The sequence below is a fragment of the Bufo bufo genome, chromosome 2 (genome assembly GCF_905171765.1).
Source record: "Bufo bufo chromosome 2, aBufBuf1.1, whole genome shotgun sequence".
NCBI classification, from domain to species: Eukaryota; Metazoa; Chordata; class Amphibia; order Anura; family Bufonidae; genus Bufo; species Bufo bufo.
This window is the reverse complement of record NC_053390.1, coordinates 514,025,260-514,051,069: the sequence shown is the minus strand read 5'-3', so window position 1 is coordinate 514,051,069 and position 25,810 is coordinate 514,025,260. Positions and strand designations below refer to the sequence as shown.

Genomic DNA, 25,810 nt, shown 5'->3' with positions numbered 1-25,810 from the left:
TAGCCTGATTTACAATGGTGCAAAACTCAAGTGGATCCGATGCACACCCACAGCACACTGGCCGCAAACCCACAGCAGAAATCTGAGCATATAGCCTCAGATTTCTATCATGGAAATATATTTTGAATTTCTGAGTGGCAGCTGATAATTACTTGCAAGTGGAGGTACAAAACCCACAAGTTCATCAAGTTCCACAAAATAGTTCAGAATTAGAAAAAGAAAACGGTAGTCTGCCGGTTTATACATCATGTCTGATCCTGCAGCCCTGCTCCCTTGAAGTGAATGGGACTGATGAGCAATACCACACACAACCTATAGACAGGTGAGACACTTTGGAAGAAGGCAATCCCTTTATTTTATGTGTTATGCTTATTTACTAACATGCACTGTATGAAAAACATCATGCATGGAATGTATGATCTCTAAAAAGCTTCTATAACTTAACTTCAAATACATTATAAAACAAAATAATACATGGCATACCTTTCACTGTGGGGTGAATCTCTGTATGAATCTGGAGTGTCTCTTGCATGCCTGAGATAACTGCATTCTCTGGGACCTCCGATTCCGTTGAGTCGTCCTCTTGTTCCTGTTGGACTTGTGTGTCTACTGTTTTCTACTGATGATGTGACAATTACTGAGTGACTCTCTGAAATAATACTTTCAGATTGACCGTTGCTCCAGCTATCAATTAGAGAAACAAAAAGATTGCTTTAGAATAGTTATTGTCGCCCTGTGCCTTATGACCATTAATAAAAATATAAACTTGTTTAATGTTGCAGAACTCAGTATTTGGTAATGAGAAGCATATCTTAGAGCACATAAAGGCTCAGTGGCTAACACTGTTGCATTGCAGGGGGTAATTCCAATAGGTACTGTACAAAGGTTTGCAAGAAGGAAAAGAGATGGTGACATCCAGCAACATCATACAGTATTTTGAGGTCAATTCCAGTCATTCCCATGATCTGCAGAAAACAGAAATGGTGTGGTACGGAGCATTAAACAGAGTGGGGGTTTTATGTAGAAAGGCCCATATTAATAGTATTGAAGGAAGTATTGCTGATCTAGGGTTAGCATGGGGCACATGTGAAGGGAAAACTAAAAGTCTCAGGCACTTGAAAGTTCTTTATAACCATCCTTTATCTATTACCTTTATTAAACCAAACCCAAATTAAGGTGCTTTTTGGCAAATATAATAAGGTGACTAAAGTTATATTAGTATTTCACAACACTAATACAAATGTCATAGTATTAAATGTAAAGTGCAGATGGATACTAGTAGTTCATATTTTAAACTGTAACCTGGGACCTACAGTCGTGGCCAAAAGTTTTGAGAATGACACAAATATTAGTTTTCACAAAGTTTGCTGCTAAACTGCTTTTAGATCTTTGTTTCAGTTGTTTCTGTGATGTAGTGAAATATAATTACACGCACTTCATACGTTTCAAAGGCTTTTATCGACAATTACATGACATTTATGCAAAGAGTCAGTATTTGCAGTGTTGGCCCTTCTTTTTCAGGACCTCTGCAATTCGACTGGGCATGCTCTCAATCAACTTCTGGGCCAATCCCTGACTGATAGCAATAATCACTTCTTGGAGTTTGTCAGAATTAGTGGGTTTTTGTTTGTCCACCCACCTCTTGAGGATTGACCACAAGTTCTCAATGGGATTAAGATCTGGGGAGTTTCCAGGCCATGGACCCAAAATGTCAACGTTTTGGTCCCCGAGACACTTAGTTATCACTTTTGCCTTATGGCACGGTGCTCCATCGTGCTTGAAAATGCATTGTTCTTCACCACACTGTTGTTGGATTGTTGGAAGAAGTTGCTGTTGGAGGGTGTTTTGGTACCATTCTTTATTCATGGCTGTGTTTTTGGGAAAAATTGTGAGTGAGTCCACTCCCTTGGATGAGAAGCAACCCCACACATGAATGGTCTCAGGATGCTTTACTGTTGGCATGACACAGGACTGATGGTAGCGCTCACCTTTTCTTCTCCGGACAAGCCTTTTTCCAGATGCCCCAAACAATCAGAAAGAGGCTTCATCTAAGAATATGACTTTGCCCCAGTCCTCAGCAGTCCATTCACCAAACTTTCTGCAGAAGATCAATCTGCCCTGATGTTTTTTTTGGAGAGAAGTGGCTTCTTTGCAGCCATTCTTGACACCAGGCCATCTTCCAAAAGTCTTCGCCTCACTGTGCGTGCAGATGCGCTCACACCTGCCTGCTGCCATTCCTGAGCAAGCTGTGCACTGGTGGCACTCCGATCCCGCAGCTGAATCCTCTTTAGGAGACGATCCTGGCGCTTGCTGGACTCTCTTGGACGCCCTGAAGCCTTCTTAACAATTGAACCTTTTTCCTTGAAGTTCTTGATGATCCTATAAATTGTTGATTGAGGTGCAATCTTAGTAGCCACATTATCCTTGCCTGTGAAGCCATTTTTATGCAATGCAATGATGGCTGCACGCGTTTCTTTGCAGGTCACCATGGTTAACAATGGAAGAACAATGATTTCAAGCATCACCCTCCTTTTAACATGTCAAGTCTGCCATTTTAACCCAGTTGATCTCCAGCCTTGTGCTCGTCAACATTCTCACCTGAGTTAACAGGACTAGGGATGAGCGAACCCGAACTGTATAGTTCGGGTTCGTACCGAATTTTGGGGTGTCCGTGACACGGACCCGAACCCGAACATTTTCGTAAAAGTCCGGGTTCGGGTTCGGTGTTCGGCGCTTTCTTGGCGCTTTTTGAAAGGCTGCAAAGCAGCCAATCAACAAGCGTCATACTACTTGGCCCAAGAGGCCATCACAGCCATGCCTACTATTGGCATGGCTGTGATTGGCCAGTGCACCATGTGACCCAGCCTCTATTTAAGCTGGAGTCACGTAGCGCCGCACGTCACTCTGCTATGATCAGTATAGGGAGAGGTTGCAGCTGCGACGTTAGGGTGAGATTAGGCAGATTAGCTCCTCCAAAAGACTTTATTCTGTGATCGATCTGCAGTTGTGGATCATTGAAGTGCTATTATTGACTTGCTCACTTTTTTGAGGCTGCCCAGAGCGTTTTTAGATCACTTTTTTTCTGGGGTGATCGGCGGCCATTTTGTGACTTGTAGCACAAGCTATCACCAAGTGTATTTAACCATCGATAGTGTGGTTATTTTGTGCTATATCCTACATCAGCTGCAGGCTGAGCCTGTGTCACCGAAGTGCATTTAACCATCAACAGTCTGGTTATTTTTTGGCCATATACTACATCAGCTGCAGGCTGAGCCTGTGTCACCCAAGTGCATTTAACCATCAACAGTCTGATTATTTTTTGGCCATATACTACATCAGCTGCAGGCTGAGCCTGTGTCACCCAAGTGTATTTAACCATCGATAGTGTGGTTATTTTGTGCTATATCCTACATCAGCTGCAGGCTGAGCCTGTGTCACCCAAGTGCATTTAACCATCAACAGTCTGATTATTTTTTGGTCATATACTACATCTGGTGCAGGCTGAGCCTGTGTCACCCAAGTGCATTTAACCATCAACAGTCTGATTATTTTTTGGCCATATACTACATCTGGTGCAGGCTGAGCCTGTGTCACCCAAGTGCATTTAACCATCAACAGTGTGGTTATTTTTTGGCCATATATTACATCAGGGGCAAGTTGAGCCTGTCACCCAGCGCCTAAAAAATAGACCTGACATTTCTATTCAACCAAATCTGTACTGTTTTAGCTGGTCAAGTTATTTGTATTGACCGTAAAAGCACACTTTTTTTTCTGGGTTGAAAAAGCATTCCCAAATTTGCCATTCTCAAAATAACTAGTTTCTGGTATTTGAGGCCTACTTGAAATCTATCCCAAAAAGAAAATCTTACATTGAAGGTATTGATAGTGTCATTCAGAAAAACCTAAGACACACACACTAGCGTGCTGATAGAAGTGTAATTCTGTGATTAAACCTATACCTGTCACACAGCGCAAAAAAAAAAAACAGGTCTCACATCTCTATTCAACCAAATCTGCACTGTTTTAGCTGGTCAAGTTATTTGTAGTGACCGTAAAAGCAGACTTTTTGTTCTGGGTTGAAAAAGCATTCCCAAATTTGCCATTCTCAAAATAACTAGTTTCTGGTATTTGAGGCCTACTTGAAATCTATCCCAAAAAGAAAATCTTACATTGAAGGTATTGATAGTGTCATTCAGAAAAACCTAAGACACACGCTAGCGTGCTGATAGAAGTGTGATTCTGTGATTAAACCTATACCTGTCACACAGCGCAAAAAAAAAACAGGTCTCACATATCTATTCAACCAAATCTGCACTGTTTTAGCTGGTCAAGTTATTTGTAGTGACCGTAAAAGCAGACTTTTTGTTCTGGGTTGAAAAAGCATTCCCAAATTTGCCATTCTCAAAATCACTAGTTTCTGGTATTTGAGGCCTACTTGAAATCTATCCCAAAAAGAAAATCTTACATTGAAGGTATTGATAGTGTCATTCAGAAAAACCTAAGACACACGCTAGCGTGCTGATAGAAGTGTGATTCTGTGATTAAACCTATACCTGTCACACAGTGCAAAAAAAAACAGGTCTCACATCTCTATTCAACCAAATCTGCACTGTTTTAGCTGGTCAAGTTATTTGTAGTGACCGTAAAAGCAGACTTTTTGTTCTGGGTTGAAAAAGCATTCCCAAATTTGCCATTCTCAAAATAACTAGTTTCTGGTATTTGAGGCCTACTTGAAATCTATCCCAAAAAGAAAATCTTACATTGAAGGTATTGATAGTGTCATTCAGAAAAACCTAAGACACACGCTAGCGTGCTGATAGAAGTGTGATTCTGTGATTAAACCTATACCTGTCACACAGCGCAAAAAAAAACAGGTCTCACATCTCTATTCAACCAAATCTGCACTGTTTTAGCTGGTCAAGTTATTTGTAGTGACCGTAAAAGCAGAATTTTTGTTCTGGGTTGAAAAAGCATTCCCAAATTTGCCATTCTCAAAATAACTAGTTTCTGGTATTTGAGGCCTACTTGAAATCTATCCCAAAAAGAAAATCTTACATTAAAGGTATTGATAGTGTCATTCAGAAAAACCTAAGACACACGCTAGCGTGCTGATAGAAGTGTGATTCTGTGATTAAACCTATACCTGTCACACAGCGCAAAAAAAAACAGGTCTCACATCTCTATTCAACCAAATCTGCACTGTTTTAGCTGGTCAAGTTATTTGTAGTGACCGTAAAAGCACACTTTTTGTTATGGGTTGAAAAAGCATTCCCAAATTTGCCATTCTCAAAATAACTAGTTTCTGGTATTTGAGGCCTACTTGAAATCTATCCCAAAAAGAAAATCTTACATTGAAGGTATTGATAGTGTCATTCAGAAAAACCTAAGACACACGCTAGCGTGCTGATAGAAGTGTGATTCTGTGATTAAACCTATACCTGTCACACAGCGCAAAAAAAAAACAGGTCTCACATATCTATTCAACAAAATCTGCACTGTTTTAGCTGGTCAAGTTATTTGTAGTGACCGTAAAAGCAGACTTTTTGTTCTGGGTTGAAAAAGCATTCCCAAATTTGCCATTCTCAAAATAACTAGTTTCTGGTATTTGAGGCCTACTTGAAATCTATCCCAAAAAGAAAATCTTACATTGAAGGTATTGATAGTGTCATTCAGAAAAACCTAAGACACACGCTAGCGTGCTGATAGAAGTGTGATTCTGTGATTAAACCTATACCTGTCACACAGCGCAAAAAAAAACAGGTCTCACATCTCTATTCAACCAAATCTGCACTGTTTTAGCTGGTCAAGTTATTTGTAGTGACCGTAAAAGCAGACTTTTTGTTCTGGGTTGAAAAAGCATTCCCAAATTTGCCATTCTCAAAATAACTAGTTTCTGGTATTTGAGGCCTACTTGAAATCTATCCCAAAAAGAAAATCTTACATTAAAGGTATTGATAGTGTCATTCAGAAAAACCTAAGACACACGCTAGCGTGCTGATAGAAGTGTGATTCTGTGATTAAACCTATACCTGTCACACAGCGCAAAAAAAAACAGGTCTCACATCTCTATTCAACCAAATCTGCACTGTTTTAGCTGGTCAAGTTATTTGTAGTGACTGTAAAAGCACACTTTTTGTTATGGGTTGAAAAAGCATTCCCAAATTTGCCATTCTCAAAATAACTAGTTTCTGGTATTTGAGGCCTACTTGAAATCTATCCCAAAAAGAAAATCTTACATTGAAGGTATTGATCGTGTCATTCAGAAAAACCTAAGACACACGCTAGCGTGCTGATAGAAGTGTGATTCTGTGATTAAACCTATACCTGTCACACAGCGCAAAAAAAAACAGGTCTCACATCTCTATTCAACCAAATCTGCACTGTTTTAGCTGGTCAAGTTATTTGTAGTGACCGTAAAAGCACACTTTTTTTTCTGGGTTGAAAAAGCATTCCCAAATTTGCCATTCTCAAAATTGTGGTGAACGGGAACAATGAGGAAAACATCTAATAAGGGACGCGGACGTGGACATGGTCGTGGTGGTGTTAGTGGACCCTCTGGTGCTGGGAGAGGACGTGGCCGTTCTGCCACAGCCACACGTCCTAGTGAACCAACTACCTCAGGTCCCAGTAGCCAGCAGAATTTACAGCGATATTTGGTGGGGCCCAATGCCGTTCTAAGGATGGTAAGGCCTGAGCAGGTACAGGCATTAGTCAATTGGGTGGCCGACAGTGGATCCAGCACGTTCACATTATCTCCCACCCAGTCTTCTGCAGAAAGTGCACAGATGGCGCATGAAAACCAAGCCCATCGGTCTGTCACATCACCCCCATGCATATCAGGGAAACTGTCTGAGCCTCAAGTTATGCAGCAGTCTCTGTATACTCTGCTGCCAGGGTTTCCCAAGGGCATCCACCTAGCCCTTCCCCAGGGGTGGAAGAGATAGAATGCACTAACGCACAACCACTTATTTTTCCTGATGATGAGGACATGGGAATACCACCTCAGCACGTCTCTGATGATGACGAAACACAGGTGCCAACTGCTGCGTCTTTCTGCAGTGTGCAGACTGAACAGGAGGTCAGGGATCAAGACTGGGTGGAAGACGATGCAGGGGACGATGAGGTCCTAGACTCCACATGGAATGAAGGTCGTGCCACTGACTTTGACAGTTCGGAGGAAGAGGCAGTGGTGAGACCGAGCCAACAGTGTAGCAAAAGAGGGAGCAGTGGGCAAAATCAGAACACCCGCCGCCAAGAGACTCCGCCTGCTACTGACCGCCGCCATCTGGGACCGAGCACCCCAAAGGCAGCTTCAAGGAGTTCCCTGGCATGGCACTTCTTCAAACAATGTGCTGACGACAAGACCCGAGTGGTTTGCACGCTGTGCCATCAGAGCCTGAAGCGAGGCATTAACGTTTTAAACCTTAGCACAACTTGCATGACCAGGCACCTGCATGCAAAGCATGAACTGCAGTGGAGTAAACACCTTAAAAACAAGGAAGTCACTCAGGCTCCCCCTGCTACCTCTTCTGCTGCTGCCGCCTCGGCCTCTTCTGCTGCTGCCGCCGCCTCGGCCTCTTCTGCTGCTGCTGCCGCCGCCTCGGCCTATTCCTCCGCCTCTGGAGGAACGTTGGCACCTGCCGCCCAGCAAACATGGGATGTACCACCAACACCACCACCTGCGTCACCAAGCATCTCAACCATGTCACACGGCAGCGTTCAGCTCTCCATCTCACAAACATTTGAGAGAAAGCGTAAATTCCCACCTAGCCACCCTCGATCCCTGGCCCTGAATGCCAGCATTTCTAAACTACTGGCCTATGAAATGCTGTCATTTAGGCTGGTGGACACACACAGCTTCAAACAGCTCATGTCACTTGCTGTCCCACAGTATGTTGTTCCCAGCCGCCACTACTTCTCCAAGAGAGCCGTGCCTTCCCTGCACAAACAAGTGTCCGATAAAATCAAGTGTGCACTGCGCAACGCCATCTGTGGCAAGGTCCACCTAACCACAGATACGTGGACCAGTAAGCACGGCCAGGGACGCTATATCTCCCTAACAGCACACTGGGTAAATGTAGTGGCGGCTGAGCCCCAGGCGGAGAGCTGTTTGGCGCACGTCCTTCCGCCGCCAAGGATCGCAGGGCAACATTCTTTGCCTCCTGTCTCCTCCTCCTCCTACTCAGCTTCCTCCTCCTCTTCTTCCACCTGCTCATCCAGTCAGCCACACACCTTCACCACCAACTTCAGCACAGCACGGGGTAAACGTCAGCAGGCCATTCTGAAACTCATATGTTTGGGGGAGAGGCCCCACACCGCCTCAAGCCCGGCCTGGTGGTGTGCGATAATGGGCGAAATCTCGTTGCAGCTCTGGGACTAGCCGGTTTGACGCACATCCCTTGCCTGGCGCATGTGCTGAATTTGGTGGTGCAGAAGTTCATTCGCAACTACCCCGACATGTCAGAGCTGCTGTATAAAGTGCGGGCCGTCTGTTCGCGCTTCCGGCGTTCACACCCTGCCGTTGCTCGCCTGTCTGCGCTACAGCGTAACTTCGGCCTTCCCGCTCACCGCCTCATATGCGACGTGCCCACCAGGTGGAACTCCACCTTGCATATGCTGGACAGACTGTGCGAGCAGCAGCAGGCCATAGTGGAGTTTCAGCTGCAGCACGCACGGGTCAGTCACACTGTGGATCAGACCCACTTCACCACCAATGACTGGGCCTCCATGCGAGACCTGTGTGCCCTGTTGCGCTGTTTCGAGTACTTCACCAACATGGCCAGTGGCGATGACGCCGTTATCAGCGTTACAATACCACTTCTATGTCTCCTTGAGAAAACACTTAGGGCGATGATGGAAGAGGAGGTGGCCCAGGAGGAAGAGGAGGAAGAGGGGTCATTTTTAGCACTTTCAGGCCAGTCTCTTCGAAGTGACTCAGAGGGAGGTTTTTTGCAACACCAGAGGCCAGGTACAAATGTGGCCAGACAGGGCCCACTACTGGAGGACGAGGAGGACGAGGATGAGGAGGAGGTGGAGGAGGATGAGGATGAAGCATGTTCACAGCGGGGTGGCACCCAAAGCAGCTCGGGCCCATCACTGGTGCGTGGCTGTGGGGAAACACAGGACGATGACGATACGCCTCCCACAGAGGACAGCTTGTCCTTACCTCTGGGCAGCCTGGCACACATGAGCGACTACATGCTGCAGTGCCTGCGCAACGACAGCAGAGTTGCCCACATTTTAACGTGTGCGGACTACTGGGTTGCCACCCTGCTGGATCCCCGGTACAAAGACAATGTGCCCACCTTACTTCCTACACTGGAGCGTGATAGGAAGATGCGCGAGTACAAGCGCACGTTGGTAGACGCGCTACTGAGAGCATTCCCAAATGTCACAGGGGAACCAGTGGAAGCCCAAGGCGAAGGCAGAGGAGGAGCAAGAGGTCGCCAACGCAGCTGTGTCAGGCCCAGCTCCTCTGAGGGCAGGGTTAGCATGGCAGAGATGTGGAAAAGTTTTGTCAACACGCCACAGCTAAGTGCACCACCACCTGATACGGAACGTGTTAGCAGGAGGCAACATTTCACTAACATGGTGGAACAGTACCTGTGCACACCCCTCCACGTACTGACTGATGGTTCGGCCCTATTCAACTTCTGGGTCTCCAAATTGTCCACGTGGCCAGAGCTAGCCTTTTATGCCTTGGAGGTGCTGGCCTGCCCGGCGGCCAGCGTTTTGTCTGAACGTGTATTCAGCACGGCAGGGGGCGTCATTACAGACAAATGCAGCCGCCTGTCTACAGCCAATGTGGACAAGCTGACGTTCATAAAAATGAACCAGGCATGGATCCCACAGGACCTGTCCATCCCTTGTGCAGATTAGATTTTAACTACCTCCCCTTAACAATATATTATTCTACTCCAGGGCACTTCCTCATTCAATACTATTTTTAATTTCATTTTACCATTATATTGCGGGGCAACCCAAAGTTGAATGAACCTCTCCTCTGTCTGGGTGCCGGGGCCTAAATGTGTGACAGTGGCCTGTTCCAGTGGTGGGTGACGTGAAGCCTGATTCTCTGCTATGACATGAATACAGATTCTGCGCTGACATAAGGCCAGATTCTCTGTTACGGGACCTCTCTCCTCTGCCTGGGTGCCTGGGCCTAAATGTGAGACAGTGGCCTGTTCCAGTGGTGGGTGACGTGAAGCCTGATTCTCTGCTATGACATGAAGACAGATTCTGCGCTGACATAAGGCCAGATTCTCTGTTACGGGACCGCTCTCCTCTGTCTGGATGCCGGGGCCTAAACGTGTGACAGTGGCCTGTTCCAGTGGTGGGTGACGTGAAGCCTGATTCTCTGCTATGACATGAATACAGATTCTGCGCTGACATAAGGCCAGATTCTCTGTTACGGGACCTCTCTCCTCTGCCTGGGTGCCTGGGCCTAAATGTGTGACAGTGGCCTGTTCCAGTGGTGGGTGACGTGAAGCCTGATTCTCTGCTATGACATGAAGACAGATTCTGCGCTGACATAAGGCCAGATTCTCTGTTACGGGACCGCTCTCCTCTGTCTGGGTGCCGGGTCCTAAATGTGTGACAGTGGCCTGTTCCAGTGGTGGGTGACGTGAAGCCTGATTCTCTGCTATGACATGAAGACAGATTCTGCGCTGACATAAGGCCAGATTCTCTGTTACGGGACCTCTCTCCTCTGCCTGGGTGCCTGGGCCTAAATGTGTGACAGTGGCCTGTTCCAGTGGTGGGTGACGTGAAGCCTGATTCTCTGCTATGACATGAAGACAGATTCTGCGCTGACATAAGGCCAGATTCTCTGTTACGGGACCTCTCTCCTCTGCCTGGGTGCCTGGGCCTAAATGTGTGACAGTGGCCTGTTCCAGTGGTGGGTGACGTGAAGCCTGATTCTCTGCTATGACATGAAGACTGATTCTGCGCTGACATGAAGCCAGATTCTCTGCTATGGCATGAAGAGACTGATTCTCTGCTGACATGAAGCCAGATTCTTTGCTATGGCATGAAGAGACTGATTCTCTGCTGACGTGAAGCCAGATTCTCTGCTATGGGACCTCTGTCCAATTGATATTGGTTCATTTTTATTTTTTTAATTTTAATTTTAATTCATTTCCCTATCCACATTTGTTTGCAGGGGATTTACCTACATGTTGCTGCCTTTTGCAGCCCTCTAGCTCTTTCCTGGGCTGTTTTACAGCCTTTTTAGTGCCCAAAAGTTCGGGTCCCCATTGACGGTTCGGGACGAAGTTCGGATCGGGTTCGGATCCCGAACCCGAACATTTCCGGGAAGTTCGGCCGAACTTCTCGAACCCGAACATCCAGGTGTTCGCTCAACTCTAAACAGGACGATTACTGAAATGATCTCAGCAGGTCCTTTAACGACAGCAATGAAATGCAGTGGAAAGGTTTTTTTGGGATTAAGTTAATTTTCATGGCAAAGAAGGACTATGCAATTCATCTGATCACTCTTCATAACATTCTGGAGTATATGCAAATTGCTATTATAAAAACTTAAGCAGCAACTTTTCCAATTTCCAATATTTATGTAATTCTCAAAACTTTTGGCCACGACTGTAGATTTTTTTTACATTCTTGTTATATTGTTAAAGCAATTATCTGGGGGTTAAATACTGATGGTCTATCCTCATCATTATCTGAACTGTGGGGGATCACCTATCAGTTGTTTGAAGGGTCTCAGATGAGTCCTGAAGCCTCTTTCTTTGCCTGTGACACCTTGTCCATTGGTCACATGGCCTTTCTGCAGCTGAGTCCCATTCAAGTGAATAGGACTGAATGGCAATACTAAGCAAAGCCACTATACAATGTACGGTGCTGTGCTTGGTATACAAGCGCTGAGGCCCCTTGAAACAGCTAATCATCATCAGGGATGCAGAAAGTTGGACCCCCACTGCTCACATATTGATTGACCAGAAAACCCCCTTGTATTTACATAAACATATTTCAATGTTTTAAATGTAAGATTACATAACAAAATTCTAATAAAAATCATTTTTGAAAGAATAAGTAAATGAAGATATATATATATATAAATATATATATATATATATATATATATATATATAAAAAAATTCTATTTTAAATGGTGATATCAATATTCCTTTGACAAATATCAATGGGTTTTGGATAGCTGAATGATATTTGATCATTTTATTTATTTGTTCATGTGTCCATTCTCTGTAGATGAATAATTATAATTTTGCACATACCTGTGGCTTGGTGTTTGGGTTACTGTTGTTGAGTGATGTGTCGTTGAAGTATAATGACTTGTTGAGAACGATGTTTCTGTCTCACGTTCAATTGCGTTTTCACTGGATATAACATTTTTGGAAACATATTGCTGTAAAAATGTAAAGAAAGCAATATTTTATTGTAACTGATATTTGATCCATTAAAATTCACATCAATAGTTCTTTTTAAATCCAATATAATATTGTTAACATTAGTTTTGCAATTAAGGACAAATAATTGCAAAACATCATCAAATAATTGCAAATATCATCAAGTCCTGTGCTCCCCACACACAATGATACACTGATGCAAGTAGCACTATACTGTAGTCTACAAATAAACCACAAAATAGCTATAAATAGCTTCTACTAGCCAAATATATTCTCAAATGGTTACTAACATTGGATGTATGAACAAAAATTTTTATTTGTCCTGGTTTTGCCAATGGTCAGCTTCTCTTAAACAAAAGCAAAACTTTTTCTACAAAGTTTCCTGAGATTTCTTGTTCACAAGAGCAAATATACTCTGTTGTGGCTGAAACAGATTTGGGCCCTTGCTATAAATCGCTGAAACTCAAATTTGGCAAAACTAAATCTCAAAACTGGTTAATCAATTCTTCAATCTCAAGTGATGGCTGATGGTTTGTGAATCATCCTTATACTTCCATGAAACAATCCCGTGATATTGCCAGACTCAGATTTCCAATTTCTAATTATACAATTTTGTATACATTAGTTACTTTAGAGTAACCTACATTTACCAGCTGGACATTTTCCGGTGGTGGATTTGGATGGTGTGGTCCATTTGCCATGTTGACCATATTGTTTCGCTCTGATCGAAGGCTTTGTCTTAGGCGATCATGTAACTTTTTTCTCTGTTTCCTAATGAAAATTTTAATACAAAATGTTAAGTATTTTAGATGTGACTAGTATTCATGTATAGACATGGGAGGTCACTTATTAATCAGAAATATGCCTATATTAGGTGTATTTCTGGCACAGATTGCAGTGCAAAGGTCCTTTGCACCGCAATCTGCAACTTCTCCCCGCTCATGACAGATCTAAAAAAAGTGGGGTGGCGTGGGCGGGAAGGGTTTACCATTTTCTATGCCTGTTTCAGTCGTAGAAAATAGTTTAAATGTAAGACAGCAAGGAAGCTGTCTTACATTTAGAAGCGGCAGTGGATCCGCCAAAGTTATGTAGAGGCCACCAAAGTTATGTAGAGGCCGGTCTTAATAAATGTGCCCCATGGTTTCTTCAATAAAATTCAATTATTTCCTAAATATTGTATTACTAGAAATAATACATTAACCTTATCATAAAATAATATTTTTGATACTTTTTTAAATCCAAACAGAAAACATAATCTAAAAACATCCATCTATTTGTATCATATTAAAGCAACTAGGAATTTTTTGTCCATTAGACTGCCTATACACATTTCTCAAAACTGGTGTAAAAGAAAACTGGCTTAGATTCCCATCATAACCAATCAGATGCCATCTTTTATTTTTCAGAGCTCATTTGGCAAATAAAATGATTAATCTAATTGGTTGCTATGAGCAACTAAGCTACCTTTCCTTTACAGAAGTTTTTATAAATCTCCGTCAGTGTGTTCTGGAGGCAAGATTTGCATGGCACTCACTGTACTTTCTGGTCAGTACTTGTACAATTAGCAAATAGAGGTGAGCAACATGTGAATACCACTGCAGGACTGTACCACTTATGGGCAGCCTTAAATTCAAATAATCAGATTTTCTATCATTAATTATGATTAGGCAGGTATGTTCATTCATTCATATCACTTGGCTTCAAAAGAAGCATAACTCATAATTTAATTGAGAAAACATGTTTTATTAATGTGACCTGAACTCTATTGCAATTGTCAAAAACACATATACATTGACATAGTTATACTGTCACGGCCTATGGTGTACGCTGTGACACTGTTGGCACACTTATGGTTGCCCGCATCAACTGTTAGAGCATGCGGTGGCAGTGTCTCGGCCTTCTAGGTGATTTCTGTGACATGGTTGCCACGCATGCTGTTGCTGGTGGTAACGTGTGGCTTAGTTTGCTTGTGTGTGCACTTCCCCTTTAAGTGGCTTCCTTCCTCTGTCTGGTGTTGGAAGGGTTAACTCCCTTCCTAGTGTTTTGTGAACACTGGGTTGTGTGTTTGTGGGTGTGGCTGCTTGGGCTATTTAGTCTCTGCTGGAAGCCTGTAGCTGAGTGTTCCTCCATGCTTGGTGTGTGCTGGTGGTTCACTGCTCCTGGCTTTACCATCTTTCCAGTAAAGGCCACCCTTGTGGTCATCTATGTTATCCCGGTGTCTCCTTCCCTTCCTGTCCTTATTTGTATGGAGTGAGTTATGTTCAGGGTGTTGGTATGTTTAGTTTGGTGTTTCATGTCTGGTGGTGTTTGGTGTCCAGCATGTTTGGCCAGGCTGATTCCCTTTTACCCTTTGACACCGCACGGTGGGGGGTTTCCCCCACTCCCCACCGTGATAGTATGACCACAATGGCTCCTTGCTTGGTGCCTTCGGAAGAGGGCCCAGCATGTGTCACCTGCCATTTTCTGGCACACATGCTTATCCTCCGGAGGGAGGGTGAAAGGCGAGACGCTGTTAACAGTTCGGTTCCCTGTGACAGTTGGTCGCAGTTGGTGTGAACCGTCACTGGTGTTTGCGTCCCTCCTCGTCCATTCCTCAGTGGTTCAGGTGCGTGTGTTGTGTGCTGGATGCATTCCCTGGTGTACTGGCTATGTGCTGGTTGGGGATGCATGCCGGAAGCGACCTGCTGTGAACCGTGTCTGAGGTGGACGCAGCGTTCAGTGCGGTTTCTCTGGGCTGTTTGGTGGCTGGTGCCCGGGTTCCTGTTTGTTGTTCCAGGGGCTGGCGGCAGTCTTAGAGAGACATCCTTGCTCTGACGCTGATCCTGTTACTTTCCCCCACACCCCCCATTCTGTTGTTTTTTGGGTGTTCTGTTTAGTTCCCCTTTTTTTTTGGTGGGGGGGCTTTGAGGGGTGGGAGAGTCACGGTCTATGGTGTACGCTGTGACACTGTTGCCACACTTGCAGTTGCCCACGGCAACGTGTTGCTGTTAGAGCATGCGGTGGCAGTGTCTTGGCCTTCTGGGTGATTGCCGTGACATGGTTGCCACGCATGCTGTTGCCGGTGGTAACGTGTGGCTTAGTTTGCTTGTGTGTGCACTTCCCCTTTAAGTGGCTTCCTTCCTCTGTCTGGTGTTGGAAGGGTTAACTCCCTTCCTAGTGTTTTGTGAACACTGGGTTGTGTGTTTGTGGGTGTGGCTGCTTGGGCTATTTAGTCTCTGCTGGAAGCCTGTAGCTGAGTGTTCCTCCAGGCTTGGTGTGTGCTGGTGGTTCACTGCTCCTGGCTTTACCATCTTTCCAGTGAGGGCCACCCTTGTGGTCATCTATGTTATCCCGGTGTCTCCTTCCCCTCCTGTCCTTATTTGTATGGAGTGGGTTATGTTCAGGGTGCTGGTATGTTTAGTTTGGTGTTTCATGTCTGGTGGTGTTTGGTGTCCAGCATGTTTGGCCAGGCTGATTCCCTTTTACCCTTTGACACCGCATGGTGGGGGGTTTCCCCCACTCTCCACCGTGACATATACATAGCCTTAGACGATGCTAACTTGTTACTTTTTTCAACACTTAGTATTCTTATATACAGTACAATATGCATAAAGATATAATAAAAAGCAAAAATAATAAAAAGTTTACTTGGTTTTGCAGTAGGCCACAACACACATGATGCCAACTACAAGAAGAGCAATACAGATGCCAGTAATGGTCAGCACTCTTTTCTGGTACAATTCCTCAGCTTCTAGAAAGGTAAAAATAAAAGATGCACTCAGACTCTAAGTTCATAAGGTGCAGACATTAAATCACAACAAAATTCTCCTAGTAATTTGCTAATTGCAGTAAGCAATAATATCTAAATGTATATGAACTAATAATAGTTTTAAAATAAAAGAAATTCTAATATTAAATCTAAATAATAAAAGTAGAGGAGCTATCTTTCAATATTTATGTATGAATTTCTGATGTAAATCTTGTGAAGGGATATTTTAATTTTAAACATTGTAAATTATATATAGTGAGAAATCTTGAGTAAAAGTTTGTATTTTAAAGCATTAAATTTATCAAAAGGGAAATTCAAGTAGTTTAAACTCTTCCAAAAACAGCACCACAACTGGCCATAGGCTGTGTCTGTTTTTTTATTTAAATAAGGCCAAACTGCAATACCAACTCTTGAACAGTAGTGACAATAGTGATGTATTCTGGACTCCAATTTTTCTGTTATATGTTTATTGTACATGTAATATACAATACAAATGTCTAGAAACCAATGAAATAAATTAGAATTAAATTATCTGTCTTCACAAGATTACCTCAGATAAAAATGAATACTTACATATTAATTTTTGATATTGGCTTGCACATATTGTATCATCAAGAGATAAACTATTATTTTAATCATGGCAAATTAACCATTTAAAGTTAAGACCTTTGAAGTGCACTGTATCTTAACACAAATAAAACTTTTAAAGTTTACTTCTTTCATAGCTCATTAGAAAATAGCAAACATTTTGCTATAAAATCCACTGTACAAGAGCCAATGTGCCGCAATGACTCATCTGCTCCCATATTTAATACACAGCTTAAAGTGATCCTGTTTGCTCCCCTGTTCTCACTGAGGGAGGTATAGCGTAGTGACAGACCATTTGAATTCAACGGTCTGTCACTCCTGTGATGGCATTCAGTAGTTTCAGTGTAGAGATGAGTCTGATGAAGCATGCTGTCCCTGCCCTCCCCAACCTCCAGAGGATGATTGACAGTTTTCTTTTCTACTATATTATATATACATTTGGTACTCTGGGAATACATTTATGTTGCACAGGGTTATAATTTGCTTGACTGTAATGCTTTGCTTCTCTTTAACATGGTTTAATCATAAATGTCCCCTCCCACTATTCCCTTAAAGTAATTTAAGTGTTTAGTGTAACTTAGACTGTGGAAAAAGGTCAAATATTCAACCAGATACTATAGGATTTATGAGCCCAGAATGAAACTATTGTAAGCAGCTAATTTTTTGAAGCCTCAGCTTTTTGCGTCTTAAACAACTGTAGCCGAATGCTGTTCATCACTATGCAATGTATTGCTTGACAATTGGATTTATATGCAAGGAGACAGGAAATTAGAAAATATTGGGTATTTATTTACCCCATAGGGTCTGTATATGTCAAGTATGTTTTTAAATACTAAGAACCCTTCACTTTTGTTAATACCCAATATTATATAATACTGCAGATTAATAATAATTTGATTTACATGTCTGTTTTCTACTTAGAAGTAAACAATATGCCTAAAATTGCATTTAATAATATTAAGTCATTCCATCGTGTGATGTCACTACCTACCATCTTCCAATAACTGCCTTCATTTATTTCTAGTGAGCTGAATGAAATCTATTCTAATAAATATTAATGTATAACTTGAATAAAACTGCCATCACTAATACTGTCAAATATTTTGAGCTTAACAATTGAATATTTAAAAGGAAAAAATGCAAAACTTTACAAATAGCATACATGATTAATGCTCTATTATTAGCATTTCTAATAATCTATTTATCTATTTAATCATTATGTATAATTGGGGCATAATTTACTATAAAAATGGCCAAAGTTGGTTTTGACATCCCCGGAGTTTGCTTTGCTGATAGTGGAAAAAAGATGTGAAGGAAGGTTCAATGTGATGCACAGAGGCAGCCAGGGCTACCGAGCTGAACTTACCTGAAAGAATTGTTTATATTGTTAAAAAAAGATAAAAATGAACAAAATCCACTTGCTGTTAATATATATTCCTTTCTGAATTAAAGGTATTCTCCGGGATTTTCATATTGATGGTTTATCCTCAGGATAGGTTATCAACATGAAATCACTAGGGGTTTGACTCCTGGCACACTCACTGATCAGCTGTTTGAAGCTGCGGTGCTCACGACCTCAACCATCTCACATTTTACCAAACATAGTACCATCAATTGTATAGTGACTTTGTTTGGTATTGCAGCTGAGTCCCATTGAATGAGTTGCAGATATGACGTCACATCGCCAAGGAAGAGGCCTAAGCGCTCATGGCTTCTTCATTTAGATGCCGGCAGTCAGACCCTCCCATCCCCCCGGATCTCATACTGATGGCCTATCATCGGCCATTAGTATCAAAATCTCGAAAAACCTCTTTAAATATCCGGTGATTATGTTGTAAGTAGAACAATAGTTCAAATTAGATTTAGAAATTAAAAGAAAGAGGAAAATACACTTGCAATTATATAAATTCCCAATGGCCCAGGTTTCCTAAATAGCCTGCAGGCATTAAAATACCTTGAATGGCATGTATGAAAAAGTTAGCAAGAGCAGTAGAAATTATGTTATGTGAAACTAACTGGGTTAAAAACAGCAAATATGTGGTAGTTTTTTATTGTTGAAAGCGAATCTGTCATCTCAATATGCTACCCTATAATGGCTATAGGTCTGTACTCCTTTTTTGCTGTTTGGCTAATAGAAGCATTGATGTAATACACCATAGTTAGAAGTACAGTATGTTCATAAGGAGAGAGATGCCCCATGTCTCCCTACCACCCCCTGCCTCTCAGGGCAGTAAATGACAGGCTGCTGTGCGTGAAGATACAGTATACACAGCAGCCAGTCAATCAAAGCATTTAAAGGGGTTATCCGAGACTAAAAAATTTACCGCATATGCACGGGCCCCTCATACTGAATATACTTACCTGGCTCCGTGCTCCCTGCGCCGTTCCTGGTCCCTGCACAGCCGCTGCTGCTTCTCCCTGTGCGCAGAGGAAGACATTCGGTTTTGGGGGGGAGCAGCCAATGTCAGGCGGGGATGGGGACAAGCCTCCCTAGTGTCACCCGCGATGCTAGGGAGGCTCGTCCCTGCCTGTCATTGGCTGCTCCCCCTCAACACAATGCTTTCATCCACGCACTGGGAGAATCATCAGTGGGAGTGCGGGGCCCAGGAACGGCACAGGGTGCGGGGAGCCACATAAGTATATTCCGCGTGAGGGGCCCGGGCATATGCGGTACATTTTTTCTGTCTTGGATAACCCTTTTAAGATATGGAAGTGGAAAGAGGCACAGGCAGCACTTGCCACTTTATACTGGATTAATAACTAAGACTCCACTGTATTTTATTCAGCATTCCTATTAGTCAAATGGCATGATTTTTTGTGTTACTTGGGCTACTAGTAGTATAGACCTGTATAGATCTAGCAAACACCGTCAGTGTATCCAACACAATAAGCTTGTGTGTTAATGTGCCAGGAATTACTTTAGCACCTGCTATATCTGTAGGTGTGACTTGCCACTCTTACATATGGCAGCATATTCAACAGACAGAACCACTTAAGAATATGCTGCTTATAAATTGAGAAGAAAAACTTAGGGCCAATACTTGTTAAATACTTCTGCCTCAACTGATGCACATCTAATATTGCAACCAAGTGATATATTTTACACAAAGAAGTAAATAAAAAAAAATCTAGTAAGGACCCATTGTAACAGAGAGTTGTTTTAAGATACAGTGCACTTCTTGCATGGGAAATGAGGAACTTGCAAGCCAATGTCATGATCATGAAATATACAGTTAACAAGTTATGAACATAGTAAAACTAAAATGAACAGCAGAGATTATTAATAAAGTGAGAGAAGTCAGCTTTTACTAGGGGGAAATAGCTTTGATTATAAAAAGAAAAATGAACAAAATAAGACAGAATTAGAGAAGAAAAAAATAATGGGCAGACAGAGTCAGAGAGGGATCTTATAAAGGAACATGGGTTAAGGAACACAAATTGGGGAGTCAACTGTAGGCCTGGCACAGCATGCTTGATACTGGGAAAAAAGAAAATGCTTGAAAAAAAGGTAGAAGCAGAGTCTGAAGGGATTCTCATACAGCATAACCCATGAGCTACATGTAATGGCTGCTTATTTTATAGGCTGTTATTCTGTACATGAGAGAATTATGAGAGATGATGCTCATTTTAGAATTGTTGCTCACACACTTTAAACTGATGCCAACGTGCTATGTCTGATGAACTGATAAAGCCAATAGACAAAAAATTCAGAAATATGATGGCAGAATGGTATTGCACATATGTTTTAGGGTCACTATAGTGAGGAGGTGAGCACCTCAACCTGCATAGTTATCTAGGGAATGAAAGTGTCAACAAGCCAATGGCTAATGCCATTAATGTGTCAATCCAGTAACATTTTTGATCTAATCTTCAGTTTGTAAAGGCTATCAGGTAAATAGTAGTGCAGGTGATCTTCTTAAAGTGGACCTGTCATGGCTGTTTAAGTACATTATTGTGTTCCCCATAAAATTCTGGGGCATCTTTTCTTATAACTCTGCATTGTGCCATTTCTTGCTTATTTCCTTAAGAAAGTTATGAACAATTTGTCATCTGAGCGTTAACATTTCCCTTGTGTGTCCCTACACAGTCTGACACTGGCAGCACTGATTGGACAGTGTAGGAATAACATGAAATGGAACAACATTGAGTTCTTAGAAAGGATGCTGCAAATTATTTACAAAAATCAGGAGTAGTGACTGGTCCTCTTTAATAAGAACTTTCATTCTTGCTTAGGTTCCTCAGTGATATGATAGGACTGCACTGTGACATTCCGAATGATATAGTATCTTCAATGTGGACCACATTCAGTCTCTCTATGCATGTCTATTGGATTCTTAATGTGAATCTAATAGACATTCACAGAGAGACCAACTTTCAGTCTATACTGAAAATGCTGAATCATCGGAGAGTCGGAGCATGGTTGCTTTGAACCACAATAGAACCAAGGATAAAACTTCTGGAAGAAAGTGCTCAATAAATAAGTTTACTCACATTGCTTGTTGCCTGATACCTTACTTTAACTAATTTACTCGTCACTGATGACTTATTAGGGCAATGCCTGAAAACAATCATGCAGTAGTCTATGGGCATCAAGTTTCAGAACATCTATAATGTTTCAGAAAGATACCACATCATGACAGATTTTAAGGTTAAGTTTGCTAAATGCTGAATGACATAGATCAAGCAAGTACAAATTAATTTATGGCTAATTTTTCTTCCTGAGTTGCTTAATGGCAACTAACGGGTGCCTCTTAATATATTGGGTGCATCTCTGGCACTCTGTAAACCAGAAACTTAAGTCTATGCCTGCCAGGGCCTGACATATACTACAGCTGTAACTTATGCCTGGTTCTGGCGTAATGATCAGGAACGAACAATGCTTGTTCCCGATCATTGCCCAGTGTAAAAATGTTTCTAATCAACCCACAAACAAGGGAACGCTTATGGTTTGGGTGACTTCATCTATTATGTGGCACTAAAATCATTGTTTGTCGGCATCATATCACCCATGTAAAACAGGGGATGTGCTCCTGACACATGAAAACAGTTTGAGGACAACAACTGTATTACTGAGTGATCATTTGTCCACATGTTCATTATGATTACCTTATGTAAACGGCAGTCATTTCGCCTAATCCATAGGTGTTACTAACCTGTTGAAGGAAGATGTTTTCCACAGTACTTACCCATCCCCGACTCTTCTGATGCTGCCCTCTCTGCAGCTGAACAGGAAAAGACGGAGTCACATCCGGTCAGAACCTGGGCAAAAGAGCCTGCAGCCCATGTCAGCACAGCAGAGATGGCAGCATCAGCAGACCCAGGGACAGGTAGGTACCACGTAAATCATCTTCCTTCTACAAGTTACTAAAACCTACAGATTAGGAATAATTGTCATAAAACCCCTTTAACAATGTTTGCCTTTCTGAATTGTTGATCACTCTCATTAAATCAGCCTGTGTAAAAGGACACTTAAATTTTCCAATCTTCATACTCAAAAGTTTGCTGTACTGCAGCATAGATTTACCAATTACACAGTTAATTGGTATATTATATTCTAAGGCTATATTTATTAACATTTCCTCTAATATACACTTATCATCAGGCTTGATATTTGACATGTCTGATATTGCAATAATGTAATACAGTAATAATGTGCATTATACCTTTTTTATATGTTACAAAAAGAGAAATATTCACATAGAGATTTGGTATGAAATGTTGGCCAATATTTTATACCGAATCATTATGTGAATAAATGACTTTAAAATCACTGACTGTCTGATGCTAATGTTAGATGAATAAAATATTTAAATAATGCAGAATGTCCCAAATCTTAAAGGGGTTATCCAACACATATAATGACCCCCCCCCCCAAATGCCCGGGTGCCTCATACAGGTTATACTTACACCACCCGTGTCACTCCTAATGCCTGCACAGCCTCCGCTGCATCCCCCTGTCGCACGAATCAAAACATCTAGCAACGGGGGGGGGGGTAGGGGACAGTCAATAGCAAACGAGCTTCCCTAGCATCACCCGTGATCAGGAGCATCCCATCAAGGACGACGCGGGTGTCCGGGAGGGGGGTGAGTATAACCTGTATGTTGTGCCCAGGCATTTTGGGGAGCATTTTAGGGGTTGGATAACCCCTTTAACCTGGAAGTTCTTCCCTATGATAAAATGCTAGAAAAACTATAATGGATTGTAGAAATAAATGGAAAAACAATGTTGTGAATCATCAAATAAATGATGCTCTGAGGTGCATCAAATATGGCTGCTAATCAAATTTCAACCATGTTTGGTTCAGAATTCTATCAACCAAACCTACAGGGGGAGATTTATCAAAACTGGTGTAAAGGAAAAAATGGCTTAGTTGCCCATAGCAACCAAGCAAACTCTACCTTTTATTTTTCAGTGCGCCTTTGGAAAATGGAAGGTGGAATTTGATTGGTTGCTATTGGCAACTAAGCCAGTTTTCATTTACAACAGCTCTGATAAATCTTCCTCATATTGTATGCTGTAACATAGATTGTATTGGATGGATTCTGATGATATCAATAGAATATCTAGAGTAACCAACCAATTCTCCTTCCTATGTGCAGCTGTCTTGGTTTGACATTAGGTTTTATTACATGACTAACTCTGTCTTAGGGAGGTAATTGGTAAATAAAAATGACATGTACTGGGAGCAAGAAATTATAGAGATCAGAGAAGGCTATGTAAAGTATGAAAATGAGTGATGAAATGTAGAAGATAGCAAATGATATGTGAAATGTAATGAATACTTGAAAATAAAACAATATGTAAAAGAATAATAAAGGCAACATAAAATTACTCATTTCAATGGATTTTACAGGATTTCATTGATGGCTTAAACATTAATGTTTAATTGATGAGGGTCCTATTCACGGGAGAAGAATAATGGGGCAGCACCTTGATTATACAATTTCCCCGGTGACATCAAGATATGTGGGACTGCATCTGGTACTGCAGTTTACCTCAATAAAGTGAAGAAAAGGCTACAAAGTAATATATCAGAAAACGTATTTAGGTATAATATAATAATGCCAATATTAAGCTATATTTATGCTGGTGTTAGTTTTGGCATATCACAAGGGCTCGGTTTCTGTTCAGAAGGGATTTAAAGGGGTTGTCCAGGATTTGAATTTTTTTTTATTTTTCTTCCATTAACATGGCCTTGTAGAACTATACACTATGGGTGGATGGAAGAAATTATGTTCTTGAAAAAAGGTAAACATGTCCCTCCTTTTCTAATTTTAAAAGCCTGGAAACATATTTTGTTAACCCATTCATTTATAAAATTAATAAAATAGTTGGTAACCCAAGTAACTAGTGTGCATAAATGTAAAGACAAGCATCATTTTTGGAGGAGCAAGTGTTGAAGAATAGCATAATATGTCTGTATGAATTCTTCACTCCAAAAATAAAAAATAAAATGTGTTTTTTATATAAAAGACATACTGATAGGGAACTTCGATTGTGAGCCCCATTGGGGACAGCGTGATGATAATGTTTGTTAAGTGATACGGAATATGTCAGCGCTATATGAGTAAAATAAAGAATAAATCAATAAAATATGAAAAGGATGTCTTAGGTTAGAAAAGAATGTTTTATTTTTCGACTTAAAACAGTACCCCTCTTGCCCAAGGGCTGCTTTCATGCATCATCACAATCCAATTGAATGGGGATAAGCTACAGTACCAGACACAGCCCATGGTCAAGAGCGACACTGTTTCAGGAAAAAGTAAATTTTTTCTAATCTCATATAACCTTGCATACAACAGACTGTATGTTGATTGGACAATGGATAAAAAATAATAATGAATTATTCAAACCCAATGTTTTCTTTCAGTGTCATTCTTGCTTTTTATTATTGTACTTCACAATGCATTGTGAAAATATTTGAAAATTTGTACAAATGTACACAAACTTATCTTCCTCTCTATACTTGTGTCAGGATAAATGGATGAGATGTTGAGTTGCTGGTTTTCTAAGTTGCAAATATTTTTACAGAAAAAAACTCACTAGAACTGAAACAGAAAACCATATCTACAACAACCCTAGTGTAAGCTTATCCTTCATAATTCTTATTATAATGTATCTCATATAGCGCTAGGCTTATTTCCTGTTGTGTTGACTAAGGAAATTTAAGATTCTCCAATATAAAATTTCATTAGTAAAATCTTTAGAAATATAGCAGTGAAATGTAGACCACAGAGCCTCCATCTTTACCTTTGATATGCTTCTAGAATGTGCTCACAGTCTAGATATCGTCTATTAGTTTAGCCTTCTAAACATAACTTATATATTCCAATAAACTGAGAGCAGCTAGTAGTTAAATCAGTTTAGTAAATGTGCAAGCAAAAATGAACCACAATTTCTCTATTCTGTCGTTAAAAGCTTATGTTATATGAAATACGAATAACAGACTTCATGAGGCTAAGATATGATTATGTTATAGCTGTATGATCCCTTCCAAAGCATAAAGAAATTGGTTAGAAATTGAAGGAAAAAAAGAAGGTTTTAAGCTTTAAGGCTCTAATATCTGCAGGCTAAAAGGAATGATTGGTCCATACCCATAAATTCAATTCCAAGATGCTCTGCCAATGCAGAAAGTTGACAAAAAGAAAGAAAAGGGAAAAGTTTCAGAAAAGAGCAATACACTGTACTCCAAAATCAAATTATACATGAATACCATGGCTACTTTGTGTCTGTACATTGAAACAAAACATGTGATGGTAAATGTCAACTCAAGTGTCCATGTCTTATTTAATTTCCATTACATAGACCTAATATATCAACATGGAACACAGGAAGAAATCTGCATGTATACAGATATAGCTGCATATATATTCAGCTATAAGTAAAAACATATAATTAACTATTTTCCATTAGAGTATATCCTTAATGTTATCACGTAATTATCATTTTGTTTCTATATGTTATTCTGTTTGACATAGGTACTGTAACTATATAGTAAAATGTTACTTAGATTTACCATCTGTACTTATAGCTTAAACGCAGTTAACTTCACTAATGTATGCTTTGTATGATTTGCGTTTTTGTTTT

General features: G+C 41.3%; 1 protein-coding gene across 7 annotated transcripts in view; it reads right to left on the bottom strand.

Annotated features, from left to right (window-relative positions):
• NRG1 (neuregulin 1) overlaps positions 1–25,810 on the bottom strand; it is a 135,446-nt gene that overhangs the window by 5,901 nt on the left and 103,735 nt on the right. For 4 of the 7 annotated variants that reach the window (XM_040417891.1, XM_040417887.1, XM_040417889.1 and 1 more), the window contains 5 exons: positions 25,318–25,341; positions 16,014–16,116; positions 13,031–13,157; positions 12,255–12,385; positions 484–684 (listed from right to left, as the gene is read on the bottom strand). In XM_040417891.1, coding sequence (XP_040273825.1) covers positions 484–684; positions 12,255–12,385; positions 13,031–13,157; positions 16,014–16,116; positions 25,318–25,341 — 586 coding nt within the window. The remainder of the gene's footprint in view (positions 1–483; positions 685–12,254; positions 12,386–13,030; positions 13,158–16,013; positions 16,117–25,317; positions 25,342–25,810) is intronic. The other 3 variants (XM_040417890.1, XM_040417886.1, XM_040417888.1) reach the window with 2 other exon arrangements.